Consider the following 21686-nt stretch of genomic DNA (forward strand, 5'->3'; position numbering starts at 1 on the left):
GAAAAGATTTTGATGCTGGGAGGGATTGAGGGCAGGAGGAGAAGGCGACAACAGAGAATGAGATGGCTGGATGGCATCACTGACTCGATGGACATGAATCTGAGTGAACTCTGGGAGTTGTTGATGGACAGGGAGGCCTGGCGTGCTGTGATTCATGGGGTCACAAAGAGTCGGACACCGCTGAGCGACTGAACTGAACTGATCTGAACTGTGGGAGAGCGAGAGAGACAGAGGAAAAAAAGAGAGAGAGAGAGAGAACTATCTGGTGAAAAGCCCTAACCTAAGACACTGCCAGGCCCACCCACAGACATAGGACTGAGCAGAGCTAGCCAGCTGTGTACCAGCATATCCCCCACTGGAAACAGGCTGGTGGGGGCAACCAGAGCTGGAAAGGGGCAATTGCAGCCCCAGAGAAGCATCCTCTACCAAACTGCAAACAGGCTTCTTTGCTAACCAATACTTCTTGGGACTCTGGATGGTTGACATCTGCCAGGAGGGTCGCAACCAGAGAGCAGCTCCCCAGAAGAGACACATGGCACACCTAAGAAGGTGAGCCTGTTGCACACCCAGAAAAGCGAGTGGCTGGGACAGGGGAGGCAATAAGATGCACCCGCCACCTGGGCGTGACTGTGCTCACCGAGCACCTGGTCACCTGAGCTGCTCGGACCTGGGCAGGGCCCAAAACGCAGGCCCAACTGAGTCTGCACCTTTGTGGAGTACCCGAGAACCTGAACCTGAGCGACTTAGACATGGAAAGTGCATGCAACTCAGGGCCCACCTCAGACAGTTCCCGGCAGAGCAACCTAGAGCCTGAGAAGTGTAGACCATGAAAGCACACACACCGTGAGCTGGGATAAACCCAGAGTGGCTGAAACACTGCGAGCACTCCCCACACATGCCAGTGACATTTGTTTGCAGTGTTCCTCCCTCCCCACAGCACGACTGAACAAGTGAGCCTTAAGAAGTGACCACCATCGCCTTCTTGTGTCAGGGCCAAAATTAGACACTGAAGAGACCAATAAACAGAAGAAGCTAAAATAAACAGAGGGAACCACTTTGGAAGTGACAGGTGCAACAGATTAAAACTCTGTAGTTAGCACCGACTACATTGGAAGGGGTGCCGGGTCCTGCCCCGGTGGATCCAGGGTAATTCGAAGGGGAGATGGAGTAGGCGAGGAAAAACTTATTTATTTAGAAATATAAAAGAGAGATTAGGAAAGAATAGTGTAGTAGGAAAATTTAGTGGAGAAAAGAGGCTGAATAACTTGGTTTACGTGGAGAACTAATAAAATCTCAGGACAAGAGATTTACACCATCTACATTGGGCCACTGGCGCCCATTTGAATATCGGAGGGTGCCCCACCTTGGGCTTCCTCTCTCACAGATCTTGGAAGCCAGGGCAAGTAAGTAGACATGGTGAGCCTCCCTGCTCCAGATGGAAATTCAGCCAGAAAAGGAGAGGGAGGGAGAGGGAGAAAGAGAGAAAGAGAGACACGAGGGGAGCCAGATTTCCAAGAAACTAGTTCGAGAGACTAGTCCGAGAAACTTGTCCATCCTTTATTGTTCAGAAGGCTTTTTATACTTTTGATTATACATAGAGATCAATAGATAATACAAAATTATGCAGTGTCAACTGCCCTGACTCTTATCGAGACCAGGCTTTCTCTCTGCATACCTAGTTGTATACATAAGTCTTAGGTGATTTACATCATCTTCTGGCCAGAAGGCCAATTAACATTTTATGGCCCTTTTCTGATAAGGGTTTGTCAACCAGAAGACTTATTTGCCTTAACAGTGTTGTTCTTCCCAAAGTCTGGTGCCACTCTCAGAAAGCACTAAATAAAGTTACATTCTTACATAGCAAGGATACAACAATTTATAACAATGAAAGAATTACAGTGATTTATAACAAAGAGAAAAGTAATTAACTCAAAAGTCTAGTGTTGCTAACATCAAAACTACTATATTCCTTTTTCTATATCCCAATTACATTGCTTAATATCCTTCAGGTGCCTAAAAGATAAAGAATATGGAGGCCTGGCAGCAGTCACTGAGTCAACAGTGAAACCCATCACCAATATAATTTTCAGCTCTTTAGAAAAGGCTCTGTATCTTTAAGATGCTTTAAGCTTTCTGACTCTCGAGGTTGGGGGGCTGTAAGCAATTCACAAATTGTAAAGCAGACTAGTCAGATAGGTTAGAAAGCCATCAAAAGGGCTTTAAGCTGAGAGACATTCTTTTTATATGCAGGAGACTGTTAACTGGAGCTCTGAATTAACCCTTTCCAGAGAAAAGGTGGTAATGTCAGAAGAGTACAGTATAGCAGACAGTAAACAGACAGATTTTGGTTTCGGGGTAGATGCTCAGGAAAACCCAGGGGGAACCCCTGAAGCCTGACTCACCTTGCCCATCAGGCCTCTCCTCATGACCTTGTCATGGGTGGGATCTCCCGTGCTGGCTCCCAGCAAAGGGGCCTATAGATCTTGAGAAGAAGTATAAGCTGGATCAAGGAAATATCTGAAAATGAGCTGACCCCACACTGTCCACAAAAGCTCCAGAGAAATTTCTAGATATATTTTTACTATTATTGTTTTTTAATTTAAAAAAATTAAGACCTCTATTACTCCTTTAATTTTCATTTTTATAACCTACTATTACCCTGCAAAAAAAAAGACCCTATTTTTAAAGCAAACTTCATATATATATATTTTATAATTTTTGTTACTTTGTTTTGGTTTCTTTAATATTGTGTTTTTGAGAATCTAACCTCTACTTTAGATTTTTAATTTTTGCTTTTTGGTATTTGTTATCAATTTTGTACCTTTAAGAACCCAATCTTCAGTACCCATTTTCACTTGGCAGTGAGATTTTGACTCTTTTTTCTCCACCAGGTTGCCTCTATCTCCTCCCTCCCCCTTCTCTTCTCTACCCAACTCTGTGAATCTCTTTGTGTGTTTCCATCTGTGGAGAACAATTAAATAACTGATTACTGCCTGGATCTATCTCTCTCCTTTTGATTCCCCCTAGGGGCTGGGGTTCTGATTCTTCCTTTGTCTTCTCGTTCTACTTGGAAAAAATCAAATCATATGTCAAGATTCTAAGTATCCACGAAATCTCATTTTAGAAGGGTTCAAGAAACAAACAAAAGTAAGTATATAAAAGTCAAATAAGAAAAGATATGAATAAATTCACAGGAAAGGAAAAATAAAGAAATATACTGAAGTAAGCTCAGAGAGATGCAAAACAATATAATGATATTTGGATCATTTTTTACATACTAAATAAGTAAATTAAAAATTAATGATTATTTCCATTCAATTAAGAGTACAGTCACTTTAGAGCATGCATTTATTATCATGAACTGGTATAAATTTGTATCAATGCTTTGAAAAGCAAGCTATCAATAGACTGAGAAAAACAGAAAAAATCGTACCATTTGATCCAGAAATACACTAATATGTTTTTATATCTATCATAAAAATAAGCTAAACACCGAGATGCTCTATTTTATTTATTTATATAATTGTTTCTTATATAGAGTATTTTGTAATTGGGAAAATTAGACTCTAATATGTAGGCCAAAAAGAACAAATAATGATTTTATCTGGTATGTTACTTTAATTCCAACAAGCATTGTAATAGTGTGTTGGGTATTGTGAGTTGTAAAACACTTTTTTCATACTTTGTTGCAACTTTTAAAGTAAGAGGCCCCAAGAAAAGGAGAGTAAATCTACTTATTCCAGTTTTACGGATACATGCAATTCAGCTCAAGAATGAAAAAGAACAGAATGGGAAAGACTAGAGATTTCCTCAAGAAAATTAGAGATACCAAGAGAACATTTCATGTAAAGATGGGCTCGATAAAGGACAGAAATGGTCTGGACATAACAGAAGCAGAAGATATTAAGAAAAGGTGGCAAGAATACACAGAAGAACTGCACAGAAAAGATCTTCACGAGCAAGATAATCACGATAGTGTGATCACTCATCTATAGCCAGACATCCTGGAATGTGAACTCAAGTGGGCCTTAGAAAGCATCACTATGAACAAAGCTAGTGGAGGTGATGGAATTCCAGTGGAGCTATTTCAGATCCTGAAAGATGATGCTGTGGAAGTGCTGTACTCAATAAGCCAGCAAATTTGGAAAACTCAGCAGTGGCCACAGGACTGGAAAAAGTCAGTTTTTATTCCAATTCCAAAGAAAGGCAATGCCAAAGAATGCTCAAATGACGACACAATTGCACTCATCTCACATGCTAGTAAATACTGCTCCAAATTCTCCAAGCCAGGCTTCAGTAATATGTGAACCGTGAACTTCCAGATGTTCAATCTGGTTTTAGAAAAGGCAGAGGAACCAGAGATCAAATTGCCAAAATCCACTGGATCATGGAAAAAGCAAGAGAGTTCCAGAAAAACATCTATTTCCGCTTTATTGACTATGCCAAAGCCTTTGACTGTGTGGATCACAATAAACTGTGGAAAATTCTGAAAGAGGTGGGAATACCAGACCACCTGACCTGCCTCTTGAGAAATCTGTATGCAGGTCAGGAAGCAACAGTTAGAGCTGGACATGGAACAACAGACTGGTTCCAAATAGGAAAAGGAGTACATCAAGGCTGTATATTGTCACCCTGCTTATTTAACTTCTATGCAGAATACATCATGAGAAACGCTGGACTGGAAAAAACACAAGCTGGAATCAAGATTGCCAGGAGAAATATCAATGACCTCAGATATGCAGATGACACCACTCTTATTGCAGAAAGTGAAGAGGAGCTAAAAAGCCTCTTGATGAAAGTGAAAGAGGAGAGTGAAAAAGTTGGCTTAAAGCTCAACATTCAGAAAACGAAGATCATGGCATCTGGTCCCATCACTTCATGGGAAGTAGATGGAGAAACAGTGGAAACAGTGTCAGACTTAATTTTGGGGTGCTCAAAATCACTGCAGGTGGTGATTGCAGCCATGAAATTTAAAGATGCTTACTCCTTGGAAGGAAAGTTATGACCAACCTAGATAGTATATTCAAAAGCAGAGACATTACTTTGCCGACTAAGGTCCATCTAGTCAAGGCTATAGTTTTTCCAGTAGTCATGTATGGATGTGAGAGTTGAACTGTGAAGAAGGCTGAACGCCGTAGAATTGATGCTTTTGAACTGTGGTGTTGGAGAAGACTCTTGAGAGTCCCTTGGACTGCAAGGAGATCCAACCAGTCCATTCGGAAGATCATCCCTGGTATTTCTTTGGAAGGAATGATGCTAAAGCTGAAACTCCAGTACTTTGGCCATCTCATGGGAAGACTTGACTCATTGGAAAAGACTCTGATGCTGGGAGGGATTGAGGGCAGGAGGTGAAGGGGGCGACAGAGGATGAGATGGCTGGATGGCATCACTGACTTGATGGGCATGAGTCTGAGTGAACTCCAAGAGTTGGTGATGGACAGGGAGGCCTGACATGGTGCGATTCATGGGGTTGCAAAGAGTCAGACATGACTGAACGACTGAACTGAACTGAACTGAACTGAACTTTCTCCTCCTGGCCACCTCTGTCTCCTTCCTCCCTCATCTCTTCTCTGTGTAACTCCGTGAACATCTCTGAGGGGTCCAGACTGTGGAGAGCACATAGGGAAGTGATTACTGACTAGCTTGCTCTCCCCTCTTTTGATTCCCCCTCTTTTCCACCTGGTCACCTCTATCTCCCTCCTCCCTCTTCTCTTCTCCATGTAACTCTGTGAACCTCTCCAGGTGTCCCTCACTGTGGAGAAACATTCATCATTAACCTAGATGTTTTTTCATTGGTGCTGTATAGACTGAGAAGTCTTGAGGCTACTGTAAGAATAAGACTGAAAACCAGAGGCAGGAGGCTTAAGTCCAAATCCTGAGAACACCAGAGAACTCCTGACTCCAGGGAACATTAATTGATAAGAGCTCATCACAAGGCTCCATACCTACACTGAAACCGAGCACCACCCAAGAGCCAACAAGTTCCAGAGCTAGCCATACCACATAAATTCTCCAGCAACAAGTGAACATAACCCTGAGCTTCAATATAACTTTTTCGACCTAATGGGGGTTTCAGTATCTTCAAAAAACCTCCAAGGATATGGTTCAGAATATTATGTATGGCACTTGAGGAGTATCTGAAGGCCCTTGGCATTATTTAATGGCTCAATTATTATATTTTTTGATTGACTATTTTTCTTTCTGCATTTTCTAAGGTATCTGATCCAATGTACTCTTTGGAAGTTGGGAAAGGCCTAGAAGACAAAAGTGTTTCTACAGACAAAAGGCATGTGAACAACAACAAAAACAAACAAACAAAAAAAAAAGCCAAAAAAAAAAAAGGCATGTGAAGGACATGGTTTGGGGGTGATGTGTTGTGGGGAGACCTCTTAGGGTCCTGCTCAGTTATATTTATACAGTTTATTATATATGTTTGTAATGCTAAGCTATGTTTGCATTCTTAGAATAAAATAAACTTTAAAAAATAAAATATATATTATTGTACTTTGTTGGTAATATGTTAGCCTTTCTCATACTTTGTTTTTATTTGCATGTATCTACATTGTTACAAGAGAAAATGAAAAGCTCTTCTTAAGAAAAATCTCTTCATTTAAGAAAAAATGAAAGCTCTTCTTCCCATGATTGGACACATAAAACAATGTATTGATCTGCCTTTCCTCTGTCTAGAGTGATATTACCTAGAGCCACCCCTCCTTCTAGACTCCAGTCTGGAATGATGACTTACCAAACCCAATGCAGTGGCTGTCCCGAATTTCACTCAGTTCATCTTGGGAATTCAGACATCTTCCCCCTTCTCAGTCTGTTCTCTTGTGTTAGTGAAGTACATTCTCTTGTACATTCCTGAGAGAAGATGAAAGGAGGGAGAATTATTTGATTGTTACATATTTGGATTGATACCTTCCTCAGGATGGAAATCTAAATTTGCTTTAGAAATTTGAAGACACTCCTGTTATGTTCTAGCTTACAGTGGTGCCATTGAAAGTGCACGTTTTGAATGCAAACAATTTGGAACCATGAAGTACAACTCCAGAGTCCCTGATCTTAACCATTACATCAAGCTGGCTCTCCAGCTTCCTACTTGGAGGATGTTTACCTGAATGCATGTATTCTGTGTATGAAACAGGTGGGGAGTAGGGTTAGGGGTTTCAGTGATTCCACATAGATATCACTCACCTCTTTTTATCAGTTACCTCTTTTCAGTTCTGCAGCCATATTTACACTTACCCACTGCAGTGCTCATGTCTCTGTAGCCCAGAGCTCTTTGGAATTAAGTAGGAAAAACAGGCTCTGTCTTATTTGTTAGATATGGTTTCTCTGCCCATAGTCACCCTATCTTTCTGTGCTTTCTCTTCTCTGAAAATCTGTTCTATTTCATCATTAGGTGATAACCCCATATTGTTCTTTTTGTCCTTATGGGGTCATAGTTTAAAATTCCATTACTATCTTTTTCATGGCATTTTGAGGAGTGGTGAATGAGTCATTTATTTTTCACTTTTTATTTTCCACTCCAAAGCAATCAGATGGTTCAGGAGTAGAATGTTTGTAAGCCTGTATTGCAACCACATAGCTGTACACCATATCACCCCATTGTGTGAAGTCTCCCTGAACTTGGATCATCAACCTGAATCCTGTGTTGACTTATTCTTCCTGGCCTCTTCTCAGGGTCTTTCTCTTTCCTTGTTTTTGAAGTTTTAAAAATATTTTTAAATTAAACTTAATTTTTAATTGGAGGATAATTGCTTTACAATGTTGACCAAATGGCTAACAGGCTGTCTACCAATGCGGTGGACATGTGGTCTTCTTGTGGCAGATGTAGGAAAGATCCTTGTAGCCTGCAGGCTTTTCTATAGCTGTGGCACAAAGGTCTCTGTCATCCCATGGAAAGTGGCATCTAAGTTCCTTGATCAGGGGTCACACCAGCATCCTCAGCATTGGAAGGCAGATTCTTAGTCACTGGATACCAGGAAAGTCTCATCAGGGTCTCTTTTCATTTGGAGCTTTATTAGTTATCTTGGACTTTGCTCTAATTTTTTCTCTCAGACAACTAGACCAAAATCATTTAGGTATTTCTGTGACTTGTCATTATTCCTTCCACTCTTGTCCTGAAGGACTGTAGAATGGGCTAAACCCTCACGAACTGAGCATGGAAGATGCTCCTGAGACTGGGCCAGCCCTGTGTGTTTGCTCAGAGCTGCCTCTGTGATGAAACCGATGATGATGTGAAGCTGGGCTTGTCCTGCTCTCATCTCCAGGGCCTCTTCACCTGGCTGTGTTGTGTTGACCATGCTAGTTTCTGTGCCCTGAATGCCCAGATACACAGGCCTCTGTGCAGCTCTGCAGGCTTTACAAGTGGGGCTCATTTGTCTATTAAGTAGTGAGTTTGCTGTTACCTCAGTAATCTGGAAACAGACATGATGAATCCATGTGTGTGTTTTCTATGATGTCCTTCTGAGTGGAAGATGTGTTTCTGTCATCTATCTTGTCTGTCTGCTTAAGACTGGCTGAGATCTCTGGCTTCATCAGGTACCTGCTTGGGGCACATGAAAGAACATCTGACCCTTCCATGTGAACCCCTTCAAAAGCCTGGGTTTGAAGCCCTGGATGGATATCCTGAGTTCTGATTCCATGAGCATGCCAGCCTAAAGATGAGTGTAAATATGATATACCATTGGAACTATATTCAATATAGTAGAATATATTTTAAAAGTATTTTCAAGGAAACTTCAAGGTATGATGGTAACACTGAAGCAGTGGATGTATCTTGCAGGTCTTCATATTGCAGTCATGAAGGCAAGCCCTGTTCTCAACTATGGCCTGATTCTGGCCTTCTCATTGTCTCAGTCTTGCAGCCTCTATCCTGCCACCCAGATCTTGCTCCTATCTCTCTATGACTTTCTGGTTCCCAGGTCTTGATCCATGGAGCAGTGTGTGCTTCTGCATGAATTCCCCCATTGATTCCTATGGCCTAGGGTCAGGGTGCACCCTCAAAACACCTTGTCTCAGCAGTTTGAGAATATCTCATTCCAAGGTTCACAAAGAAATACATGGTCAGAGAGCATCTCCCTCGACCAAACAGGTTTCTCTTTGTGTAGGGATGCTCCTGTTCTCTGTGATGCCTCTGAAGCTTCAACTATGGTATCCCTCTCCCTTTTACATTCTGTCTTTACTGGGTATCTTTCACTTGAATTCCTGGTTTTCCTGATTAGGGAGATGGAAACAGGACACCATGAGATTTGTGTTCCCAACAAAGGTGACCCAGACACAGGGACTTGGAGCAGGTAGATAATTAGGAAGGTGATGTCAGGTGCCCAAGTGAGGAACCTCCTAGTGAGCTTCCCAGTGCTTTGAAGGAGGGCGGGGAAACCCACTCCAGTATTCTTGTTAGAAGGATCCCATGCACAGCAGAACCTAGTGGGCTCCAGTCCATAGGGTTGCAAAGAATCAGACACAGCTGAAGCAGCTGAGCACACAAGCACCAGTGGTTCAGCAAGCTCGCAGGTGCTGGAGAAATCCACCAAGCAGGGAGGGGAGAGGCAGGAGTTTGGGGAGGGGAGTGTCTGCAGTGGGGGATTATCCCACAGCTTCAGGTAAGCTCAGACTGGCCTAGGTGGAAATGAAATGGGGCTCCTATGATCTCAGAGGGAAGTCATGTGAGAATCAGAGATCCAAAGCCACAGGTTTTTGACAGTTACCTTCGCAGCTATCTGAGGTTTGGATGTCAGACAGAAAATGATTTGGGAGAAATTAGATGCTGTCTTTTCTACTAACCCCATATTAGATAAGGGTGCTGGAGTTTAGAGGAAGGCAGGGAGAGAGAAGGGGGCAGTGGGCAGTAAGGAAGTGTGTCCCCAGCAGACCCAGGAGTTCTGTGCAGCTGAGCAAGAGCGAGGATATGGATTGTGTGTGTCCCAGGAGCACCAACTGCCCCTCACTCATCTCCATCGAATCTTTGGATGGGTCTTGTCACATCTGTACACTCACTATAGAGCAGGGTGAGTTTCTATCCAAGACATTGTAAGAGGCACCTTACTTATCAGGGTGGCATTTCTCCTTTCTGAAGGCTTGGAGCTTACACATTAGTTGAGTGGGCGTGGGATGGAATACACATCCTGGGTTAGATGAGGAGAAGGGTCCCTGCTCCAGGATGTCTTCATACAGGCTCAACACACCTTAACTCCAACAGAGGCAGACTCCATCTTAGAAGTGCCGCCAGACAGACCCTGGTAGGGGTGTAGTGGTGGACAGAGATAAGAGCACGGGGTTACTCTGGGCAAGAGACCTCCCCCACCTCCCCCAGGCTCCCTCCACAGGGAGAAGGAGCAGCTCTGGATCACCTTGAGGACCTGTCCTAAGCCTCCTCATCATGAGGACCTCAGAGATTCCCCGTCCTAAGCCCAGCTCTGTGGGGTTCGCCCAGCAGACTCTGACCTGTAGGGGAGCTGTTGGGTGGGAAGAAGCTCTTAGACATGGGGTGGGATAAGGCAAAAAAGAATGAGACAGCGTGAGCACAGGGCCCTATTCATGGGCAGGCAGCAGAGACACAGGAGGAGCAAGAAACCCCAGGACCCTGAATGTCCACTGTGAATGTGAAACTCAACTCAGTGTGTTTATGTGGAAGCAGCTGAGTCCACAACTGGGGGGTTGGCATTAGGATAAACTGAGGCCCAAAGAGTGACAAAGTTCAGCACGTGGACCTTGACCCTTTGTTCTTCCTCTCCTGTCAGGCACTTAGGACAAAGGCCATTTGTCAGTCATTATTTTAGTTTGGCTTTACCCCAGACTTGGAGACTGGAGGGAGTTCGATTTTTTAAATGGAAATCAGAGGCCCAGATAATGACTGTAATATGTGCACAGTCATAGGGTGATTTAGCTGAGCTCATCGCCCAAGCATGAATGGGTGGGGAAGGCTGTGTCTCTTCAGCAGATGCTTTACCCTCTCTGAGCCTCAGATTCTCCCTTGTAAGATGAGGATGATTACTCCTATGCCTCAAGGTTGCTGCAAGGCTGAAATTTGGTGGAATATGCTCATGACCTGTGGGTCTTGGTGACAGAAGTGAACACACACTCTAGCAGATGTGACAGAGTGATCAGACCCTCCATCTGATGTAATGATTATTACCCAGGCTCCACCTGTTGAATGTGTGGAGGAGCATCTGACAGCACTGAAATCCAGCTGCAGTGGGAAAGCACACTGATGGACTCCACTGTGGTTGCGTTCCCTCCCCGCCTCTCTCTGAAGTCAACGACTAAGCACTCTCTTGTGAATTGCAAGGCTTTTTATTGCTGGAATCCTCTATAATCAGACACTTGGATGTGGCAGGTTGCTGCCATGACTTAGGGGTCAGGCAAGTGGCTTCCTTGGGTGCCTGGCAGGGACAGTTCCATCAGCAGAGAGAACTGGAGTATTTTTCATTCTGTAAGAGAAGATGCAGAAACCTGGTGAGGCTTCAGGGTTCCAAGAGACAAGAAGCTGCACTGAACACAAGGGAAGGGTCTGCGGAGAGCGGCCTCTGAATACGAGTGGGTAAAGGTGGATACGTCCCAAAGAGTCTTCCTCCAATGGAGCAGAGCTTGTGTGGTTTCCCTGGAGGGCTGAGGGCAGTCTCCTGGGATAGAATGGGAGACACTGCTGAGGACCACCTGGCAGGGGTCAGGAGTGACTCCTGGAAGCCTTCAGGGGTGGCTCGATCCCTGTCTGCTTCCTCCCTCTGGCCCTTGGACACTTAGAGCTGAAACAGTGGCCTGTCCCAGCACCTCTATGGCAGCAAACTAAGGATTCACCCTGACCCTCGACTCTGGGCATCCCAAGCCTGGGGAGGGCAGGAGGGCAGCTTTTGGAACAGCCTCCTCTTAGGGCATGTGTGGCTTAATGGCCCTTTGGCATCCAAGGACCAGGGACAGATGTGGGTGTTCCTTGAGGAATTGGAGAAAAAACGGATGTTTGTAGAAGAAAAGGTCTCAATAGGAATGAATTGCAGCAGAGGCAGGTTCCTGTGCTGGAGAGGCGGGAGTCAGGGAGGCCAGCACTGAGGGCCTAACTCCAAAGGCAGGTGGCACCACAGAATCAGGAGGGCCTGGAGGGTCCCAGGCCTGTGACCAGGCAGAGCTGAGCAGTCAGGGCCAGCTCTAGAGCTCCACGGCTGGACTGAGTCTCCCTCCATGATCCTTGCCCACCCTGTGGGTGTCGGCCACATCCTCTCTACCTCCTAATTCATGAGGATCTTTATCCTCCCAGGTTTCCAGGTAAGAGCCAGGGTGGAGAGGATATGATCTCCTCACCTCCAAGTGCCCTGAATAGGCCCCTGACATCCCTGCCCACCCCCCAACACACGCCCCCAGGCACATCAAACAGCCTGACCCACCAGAGCGCTCAGAGCATCCTGCTTATCCTGTGGTGTCAACTTCTCATCAACACAGCTCTTCAGGGTATTGGCAGTTTCCAGTACATCAGGGTTTTGGTTATACTTTTCAACTTGTTCAATATAGGCCTCATGGCTTCCTGATATGAACAGGTCAACTGTGTCCCTCAAGGCTGGGCAGATGTCATCGCACTCTGAAACAGAAAGAGAAGGGGACACTCCCTGTAAGGCACTCATCAGACCACCCTATTCCCTTCTGGCTCCCGAGAGGCTCACTCCTGCCCTGGGGAGGTGTCGGAACCCTTGGGCAGCCCAGGTCGCAGCCACTCACTTCCGCCCGCGATGAGGAGCAAGGCAGCGCAGAGCAGCAGGAGAGCTCCAGCCCGCGTCATGGTGCTGGTGGCAGGTGCTCCCTACTCACCTGGGGCCCTTTTAGCCTGTGCTTGTCCTCACCCCAGGGGACTGTATTGCATGCTTCCTTTTTTCAAGAGATATGCCAGGTCACAGTATGAGAGTGCGTAGGGCTACACGGGAGAAGCTGTGTGTGTTGGCAAGATGCTAGTCCTTGAGTCCACAGAGGGCACTGGGTCAGCCTCCTCCGCTGGAGGGCTCTGTGGGAGGGGCACCTGACTCAGGAAGCTTAACAACTGAAAATCCTGACGTTAACCAAAAAGGATAAAAATGCTCCCTATCATGCCTGCTGAATGATGGCTGGTGGAAATGTGTCAGAACACGTGACCTTGAAGAAAGGTTGGTGTTGGCTAGTGGGTGTTGGGAAGCTCATGCTTAGGAATGGTCTCACAGGGAGTAAGTGCCAGGCAGGCAAGAACGTGAGCCCTGAGCCCCTTGTCAGGCTCTCTGGTAGCTCCCGCCCTGCTGTTATCATTGTATCTTGATCTTGTCAGTGGCCTCTGTTGGGCCAGTTTCCCAAATCAGTTATAGAGCCCTGAAATCTCTTGTATGCTCTGCCCTAGAAGTTTCTAGTTTTCTCTTGACCTAGACTTGCCACCTGGCTTTGATAGTACTTTGTTCTACACAGGAATATTTTCTGCAGCCTCTCCTTCTTTTTATTTAAGCTTTTCTTTTTTTTTTGTATTGGATTATAGCCAGTTAAGCGGAGAAGGCATGGCAACCCACTCCAGTGTTCTTGCCTGGAGAAAACCAGGGATGGGGGAGCCTAGTGGGCTGCCATCTATGGGGTCACACAGAGTTGGACACGACTGAAGTGACTTAGCAGCAGCAGCAGCAGCATAGCCAGGTAAGAATGTTATGATAGGCTCCAGTTTCATCCACCTCATTAGAACTGATTCAAATGTATTCTTTTAGTTCCAGGTAGACCATGAATGGACTCTTCCATATGTGTGCATATTTTCCATTCTTTCCCATAGTCCCCTCTCATCTAGGCTACCACAAAACAATAAGCAGAGTTCCCTGGGCTATACAGTTATCCTTGTTGGTTATCTATTTATTTAAAATTTATTTTTAATTGAAGAATATAGCTTTCCAGTGTTGTCAGTTTCTACCGTACATCAACATGAATCAGTCAGAGGTATACACATGTCCCCTCCCTTCTGTACCTCTGTCCTACCTCCCAACCCATCCCATCCTGTAGGTTTCATGAGCACCAGGCTGAGCTACCTGCTCTATGCAACAACTTCCCATTAGCTATTTATTTTACACATGGCCACCACACACGAAGAGTTGACTCATTGGAAAAGACTCTGATGCTGGGAGGGATTAAGGGCAGGAGGAGAAGGGGACGACCGAGGATGAGATGGCTGGATGGCATCACTGACTCGATGGAGGTGAGTCTGACTGAACTCCGGGAGTTGGTGATGGACAGGGAGGCCTGGCGTGCTGTGATTCATGGTGTCGCAAAGAGTCGGACACGACTGAGGAACTGAACTGAACTGAACTGAATGTATGTATTTCCATGCTGCTATCTCAATTCATCCCACCCTCTCCTTCCCCGACTGTGTCCATAAGTCTGTTGTGTATGTCCACATCTCTATTCCTGCCCAGCATATGGGCTCTTCAGTACCATTTTTCTAGATTTCATATATATGCATTAATACACAACAGTTGTTTTTGACTTTATGACTTACTTCACTCTGTATAATAGGCTCTAGTTTCACCTATCTCATTAAAACAAACTCAAATGCATTCCTTTCTATGGGTTCATAGTATTCCATTGTATATGGGTACCACGATTTCTTTATCCATTGATCTATTGATGGACATCTAAGTTGCTTCTTTGTCTTAGCTATTGTGAATAGTGCTGCAATGAACATTGAAGTACATGTGTATTTTTCAATTATAATTTCCTTAGTGTATATACCAGTAGTGGGATTGTTGGGTCATATGATAGTTTCATTTCTAGCTTTTTAAAGAATGTCCATAGTGGCTATGTCAATTTACATTCCCACCAACAGTTCAGGAGGGTTCCCTTTTCTCCACATCTTCTGTAGCATTTATTGTTTGTAGATTTATTGATGATGTCCATTCTGACTGATGTGAGGTGATACCTCATTGTAGTATTGATTTTCGTTTCTCTAATAATAAGCAATGTTGACCATTCTTTCATGGGTTGATTAGCCATTAGGATGCCTTCTCTGGCAAAATGCTGTTTAGATATTTTACCCATTTTTAATTTATTTTCCCCTGATGTTGAGCTGCATGAGTTGCTTGTATATTTTGGAGATTAATCCTTTGTCACTTGTTTCATTTGCAATTATTTTGTCCCATTCTGAGGGTTGTCCTTTCATCTTGTTTGTGGTTTCTTTTGCTGTGCAAAAGCTCTTAAGTTTGATTCATTCCCATTTGTTTATTTTTGTTTATATTTCCATTACTCTAGGACATGGGTCATACAGGATCTTTTTGTGATTTATTTTTAAAAGTGTTCTTCCTGTGTTTCCCTTTAAGAATTTTGTAGTTTCTGATCTTAAATTTAGATTTTTAATTCATTTTGAGTTTATCTTTGTGTATGGTGCTAGGCAGTGTTCTAATTTCATTCTTATATGATACATGTAGCTGACCAATTTCCCTAACATCACTTATTAGGAGCCTGTCTTTTCTCCATTGTAGCTTTCCTCATAGTTCAGTTGGTAAAGAATCCACCTCCAATGCAGGACACCCAGTTCGATTTCTGGGTTGGGGAGATCTGCAGGAGAAAGGATAGGCTACCCAGTCCAGTATTCTTGGGCTTTCCTTGTGGCTCAGCTGGTAAAGATTCTGCCTGCATTGCAGAGACCTGGGTTTGATCCCTGGGTTTGGAAGATCCCCTGGAGAAGGGAAAGGCTACCCACTCCAGTATTCTGGCCTGGAGAATCGCATGTACTGTATAGCGCATGGGGTTGCAAAGAGTTGGACACAACTGAGCAACTTTCACTTTCACATAGCTTTCCTCCCTTGTCAAAGATAAGATGCCCATAGGTGGTGGGTTTATTTCTGGCTTTCAATCTTGTTCCATTAGTCTATATTTCTGTTTTTCTGCCTGTTTCATACTGTCTTATGAGTGTAGCTTTGCTGTGTAGTCTGAAATCAGGAAGATTGATTCCTCCAGCTCCATTCTTTTTTGCAAGGTCACTTTGCCTATAAGGGCTCTTTTGTGTTTCCATATAAATTGTGAAAATTTTTTGTTCTCATTCTGTGAAAGATACCATTGGTAATTTTATATAGATTGCATTGAATCTGTAGATTGCATTGAATCTGTAGATTGCTTTGGGTAATATAGTCATTTTCACAATATTGATTCTTCCCTTCCAAGAACATGGTATATCTTTCCATCTGTTTATGTCATCTTTAATTTCTTTCATCATTGTCTGAAAGATTTGTGTATATAGCCCTTTTGTCTCCTTAGGTAGGTATTGCTAGGTATTTATTCTTTTTATGTCAATGGTGAATGGAATTGGTTCCTTAATTTCTCTTTCTGAGTATTCTCTGTTAGTGTAAAGGATTGGAAGCAATTCATGTATAATGATTTTGTATCCCATGACTATACAAATAAATTCACTGATTAGCTCTAGTTATCTTTATCATGTCATCTGCAAATATTGAGAGTTTTACTGCTTCCTTTCCAGTCTATATTCCTCTATTTCTTTTTCTTCTCTGTTGCCATGGCGGGACTTCCAAAACTATATTGAATAGTAGTGGTCAGAGTGGGCACCCTTGTCTTGCTTCTGATCTTGGAGGAAATGCTTTCTGTTTTTCACCAATGAGAAGAATGTTTCCTGTGGGATTATGGTACATGAGTTTTATTATGTTCAGATAGATTCCTTCTATGCCAATTTTCGTGAGAGTTTCTTTCATAAATGGGTGCTGAATTTTGTTGAAAGTTTTATTGCAGTTATGGAAATCATCATGTGAGTTTTATGTTTTAATTTGTTAACATGGTACATCACACTGATTGATTGGAATATATTGAAGAATCTTTGTATCCCTTGAATATACCTGACTTGATCATGGCATATGATCCTTATCTATTTTCAATATCACGGTGTGTACATTAGCATCCCAAACTCCATAACTGTCCCTTACCCTCATCCTTCCCTCTAGCAATCATAATAAGTTTGTTCTCTAAGTCTGTCATGTTTCTGGGTTGTAAATAAATTTGTTTGTATCCTGTCTTTTTAGATTCTGCATATAAGAGATGTCATGAGACGTTTCTGCTTCTCTGACTTATTTCAGTCAGCATGACAGTGTTTAGGTCAATCACTTTTTGCAACCTCTTTCACCTCTTGAGTGTCTCTGTACTGTTCTCATGATCACCTCTCTACTTGAGGAAAAGCCAAGCCTCTTCTAGGCCACAACCTCTGGGCCAGTTGCACAACCAGCCCCACACTGCTGCTGCCTCTATGACTTTATCCCTGCCTTTCTCTCCTCCCTCAGTGCCTTCTGTCTGCTCCTTGACCTGACCAAGTGTTCTCCTGCAGCAAGAACTCTGTACATGGAGCCCTCCCAACCTGGAAGGCTCTTCCTCCAGTGGCTGCATGATTCATTCCCTCATCCTCAGGTGTCTTCAGGGAACACACAGCACAGTTTTCCCCAACTATTGAGCTCTAATATCAAAGCAGTCTGCCCCTCTCCTTCCCCAGTGGCCATCTGTCTTCTCCCCCTGCTTCATCTTCGCCCAGAGCACTTCATCCCATGGGGTCACTGTCTTTCACTCCCTCTTAGGTGATGAAAGGCTGCAAGAGAGTGAGAGGTGTGCTGTGTGCTGCCGCATCCCAGGACTAGGAGAGGGCCCCGCATTCATTAGATGTTGTACACTGTTTGTTAGAATAATGGCAGAAATATTCCATTTTTCTGGAGTTGATAAGCAGGAATATCTTTCATACTACTTACTGTAAATGTGTGTATGAATATTGCCTTGGATTAATAAGGTAAAGGTTTAAAATGTTTGATAAGTCAGAATCAAGTAGCCTTTTGCTGGATGCACCTGGCTGTCCTTTCTCTAAACCACCTCTGGTAGATTAATGTTTACTGAATAGCTAATCTGAGGTTTGGACACATGGTGTGACAATAGGCAGAACCTTGTGCCAAATAGGATTCACATCCGGTAACTGCTCTTGGCAAAGAGGCACCAAGTACTGAGCTGCAGTGTCAGCTGACCTCCGTGGAGACCTCCTCACCATGGCTCCTGCTGCCTGGGATCCACCCCTCTGAAGGTCACCCCAGGAGGGCCTCAAGTGGCTGCAGGTGTGAGTTAAAGTTTCCTGAGCAGAAAGGTGAGCACCACATGGCCCAGGCTGCACATGTTGGCTCTTTGCCTGTAGTGGCAGGACTTCTGTGTGGTGAGACAGCTGCTCATGGATCCCATGCCTCCTGTCCTTGAGAAGAGACGGCCCCAAAGTGCCCTCCGCAGCTCTATGAGGAGAGGAACCAGGGCCTGGTTTTAATGACTGTAACTTTGTAATATGTTTTTCAATGAGAAGGAGTGGTGTCTCCAGGTTTGTTTTTCTTTCTCAAGGTTGTTTTAGCTATTCAGAATCCTTTGTGGTTGCATATGATTTTTATGACAATTTTTCTATTTCTGTAAAAAATGTCTTGGGATTTGCATTAGGGACTTCTTTGAATGTTTATATCACTTCGGGTGGTATGGTTATTTTTAAAACATTAATCTTCCAATTCATGAATATGGGATGTTGTTCTACTTCTTTGTGTCTTCTTGAATGTTTTTCATCAATATTTTGTAGTTTTCAGGGCAGAAAGCTTTCCCCTCTGTGATTCATTCTATTCCTATGTTTGTTTGTTTGTTTTAATATCAGGGACATGAGACTTTATGATGTTTGTTGCTGATATATACATCAATTATATGTGCAAGTATACATCAAACCTACAATTTGACATTTGTCTTTCAATTTCATTACTGATGAAGCCTCTTTTAGTGGGTTGTTCCAAAACACCTTGTAGCCACATAAGAAAAGATGAAAAGAATTCAAGGTCAAGACACTAAGGACTGTACTTGTAAGCAGTTTTCAGCTTTGGGGAGAAGGAAAAAGCATGCTAAAGTAAGGATTCCAAGCCTTCCCTTATCTGATCAAGGTTTTCCATCTCCAAGTCTTTTAATCCTAGATCATAGATAAAGCCAGAATATATTTCAGGAAATCATTTTGTGATCTTACTATACAAATAAGTTGAGTGTTATACTCAAGACTATTAATAGCTATCACTTTGCAGTTGTAAAATAGTGGCTTTCCAGTTCTATCATGCCCCTGACATTTTTCTCTGTAGGAGAGCTTCCCCCATTCTACACCTTTACTTTCCTTTTCATCTTCTCATATTTTTAATATCATTATGGACTTAAAATTTTATTATTTTTTTAAATGTTGGCATTTATGTATTAGGAAGTATACATAAAACAATTGCATAGAATCCTCAGGTCACTTGGGGTGCTAACGTGCTACACACATGGGACTCACGTGAGCCCAGGCTTGGAGGCATAGGACTGAAAAACTGGGTGTCCTTCTCTTCTAAGGACCTGAGAGCAGCAGGGGAAAGAGGCAAGGGTCACTTCAGGGGTCTGGCTCAGCCCCACTGCTCAGACCTCAGTTGCAGCTCCTGTCCCATCCTCAGGGGAAGGGGCCCCATCTTCAGACTGTCCCCCACGACATACAAGCCCAGTCCCTAACATCTTCATGTGGCAAACACAGCCAAGAATAATCCACTGGACCAGGTCCTTATAAATATATTTATATCAGAGAAAACAAGGCACTTTGGGAGCATTACGGCTCACTCTCCTACACATACCTCATTCTAGACAGAAAGTAAAAGCTGGTTAGTTTCTCAAGTGAGTTAACTGAGTAAAGTTAATACAATAACATAATTGCTCCCTAGCCCTTCCTGAGGCATGGGATGAGGTGCATCTCTGGGCAACACCTGATATCCCAGGTCAGCTGGACCCCTAGAGCTCAAAGCCTGACGAGCCCAGGACGCCTGACAACTCTCCTGAGCAAAAGGCCCTAGCCTTGGGGCACTGCCCTCCTACCCAAGCAGGTGAGGGGGGGCTGCGGTGGGAGGCAGGCAGAGAGCAGAGCTGGGACACAGTGGGAATGCTTAAGCAGGGTCACCAAAGCCACAGAGACCTCAATCTGTCTGAGCTGGCACTGCAGAGCCGGAAGATTGGCGCCAAGGAAATAGATTTCACATTAGCCCTGACAACACCGCCTCGGCTCTGTGGTGACATTGGCCGGGGTCGTTTCTGAAGGGTGTGCGAACTTCCATTGAAGATGAGCTGGAGCTCAGACCAGCTGCTCTGAGCCTCCAAGGGATCGCTGAGCCTGCCCCCTCCCCATGGCTGCTCCTTTGGAATGTACTCATCTCACAACCAAGGCAGAGCCACAAGTCACTTCTGACACTGCCGACTGGAAGCTGGGCCCCTGGGCCACAGGAATGGGGACAGGTCCCCTGGGCTGGGCAGAACAGGGAAGGGAGGCCGCTCCTTGCCTTCAGCCCTCAGAGTCCTTAGGGGCCATTGCTCCACACCCTCACCAGCCTCAGCCCAGTATAAATAATCACTAAACTTGGCTTTCTACAATTACAGGATTCCAAAGACACACAATTACTTGCACAGGGTCCTTTATCATCTTAAAGGGCTTTGGGTTCAAAGAAGCTTTTTTTTTTTGGTGCACATATGCATAAGTAGAGCCTAGAGGGCCTCTTGGCTGACTGGGTCCCCAGCCCCCCCGAGCTGAGGAAGCTTCGCAAGGCCGGCTGCTACAAAGCGCCAAGCTTGGCTGCATAGATTTTAATGAGAGCGTCAGGCAGAGCTGTGCTGTTGCTCTCCGGGACTTGCAGATCATTACCAAACCAGCTGTAGGATGAGAACACAGCGTGTCAAAAGCCTAGGAGATCACTGAGCTAATGATCTAATCCTACCTTTGGCAGGCAGTGCCCCTCCCCACCTCCTCCTGCCCCCAGCCCTCTTCAACGGCAGGCTCTGTCCATTCCAGAAGCCAGGCCAACACCGCCCCCTTCAAGGTCAGAGCAGGATGATATGAGCACAGTGCTGGCTCCCCCTTTTCTGGAAAGGAGTGGGGTGGGGGTGATTCAGTCGAAGCCATTAGGCCCAAATCCTGGCCTGGCCTAGCCAGGCCCCAGGACTCATATTTGGGAGAACCGCTGCCCTCTGCCTGCTGCCCTGGTCACTGCTGGGGAACCATTGGGGGGCACTTTCAACAGCCATTTTAGAGTTCTAAGAAAGCACCTTCAGCTTCTGGAGCACACAGTGGGAGGCATGGCAGGGGTGCTCAAGGTCTGGCTCTTTCAGCGCCAGAGCCTGGTGCCCGCCCTGCGCCCAAGACACCCTATCTGAGGAGACAGGCGGGCACATTGCCCTCTTAATGGCTCCATCCCCATGACTGCACGCTCTCCTCGAGCTGGAGGGGCTGATGAGGGCTTTGGTAATTACTAGAACCATGTGCTGTGCTGCGGGGAGACAGATCCTGTCTGTCTTTGTTTCAGGGCTCGGAGAGCTGGAGAAGCCAGGAAAAGCCGGTTTCAGCCTAAGAGGCTACACAACAGAAGAGAAGAAACCTCACTGCTGGCCAAAGCTGACCAGCTTTTTTTTCTCAAGAATAGCACCTGTGTATTAGCTTGGGGAAAAGGGGAGGTGGGAGGGAGGGAACATTATGGTGCAGTGAGGAGGGGAGCTGGAAACAGGACCCAGAGTCGTCCTGCCTCTCAGCCCTCCTCACGGCTGCCAGGCCTCCCTACCCCACCTCCTCAGGCAGCTACCTGAGGCTGCTGCCAGCCTGAGGGACTGAAGTTTCTACAATTGGCAGGACCTATGCTTAAACTGGGGAAACA

The 21686-nt window shown here is 44.8% G+C and overlaps 1 protein-coding gene across 1 annotated transcript; it reads right to left on the reverse strand.

Moving 5' to 3' along the window:
- LOC108638062 (major allergen I polypeptide chain 1-like) lies at positions 10629-12800 on the reverse strand. Its single transcript, XM_018063162.1, has 3 exons — positions 12712-12800; positions 12384-12574; positions 10629-10748 (listed from the first exon to the last, which is right to left on the reverse strand). The coding sequence occupies exons 1-3, from the start codon at positions 12770-12772 to the stop codon at positions 10629-10631; spliced, it is 372 nt and encodes a 123-aa protein (XP_017918651.1). The 5' UTR covers positions 12773-12800.

Source organism: Capra hircus, chromosome 18 (genome assembly GCF_001704415.2).
Source record: "Capra hircus breed San Clemente chromosome 18, ASM170441v1, whole genome shotgun sequence".
Taxonomy (NCBI): Eukaryota; Metazoa; Chordata; class Mammalia; order Artiodactyla; family Bovidae; genus Capra; species Capra hircus.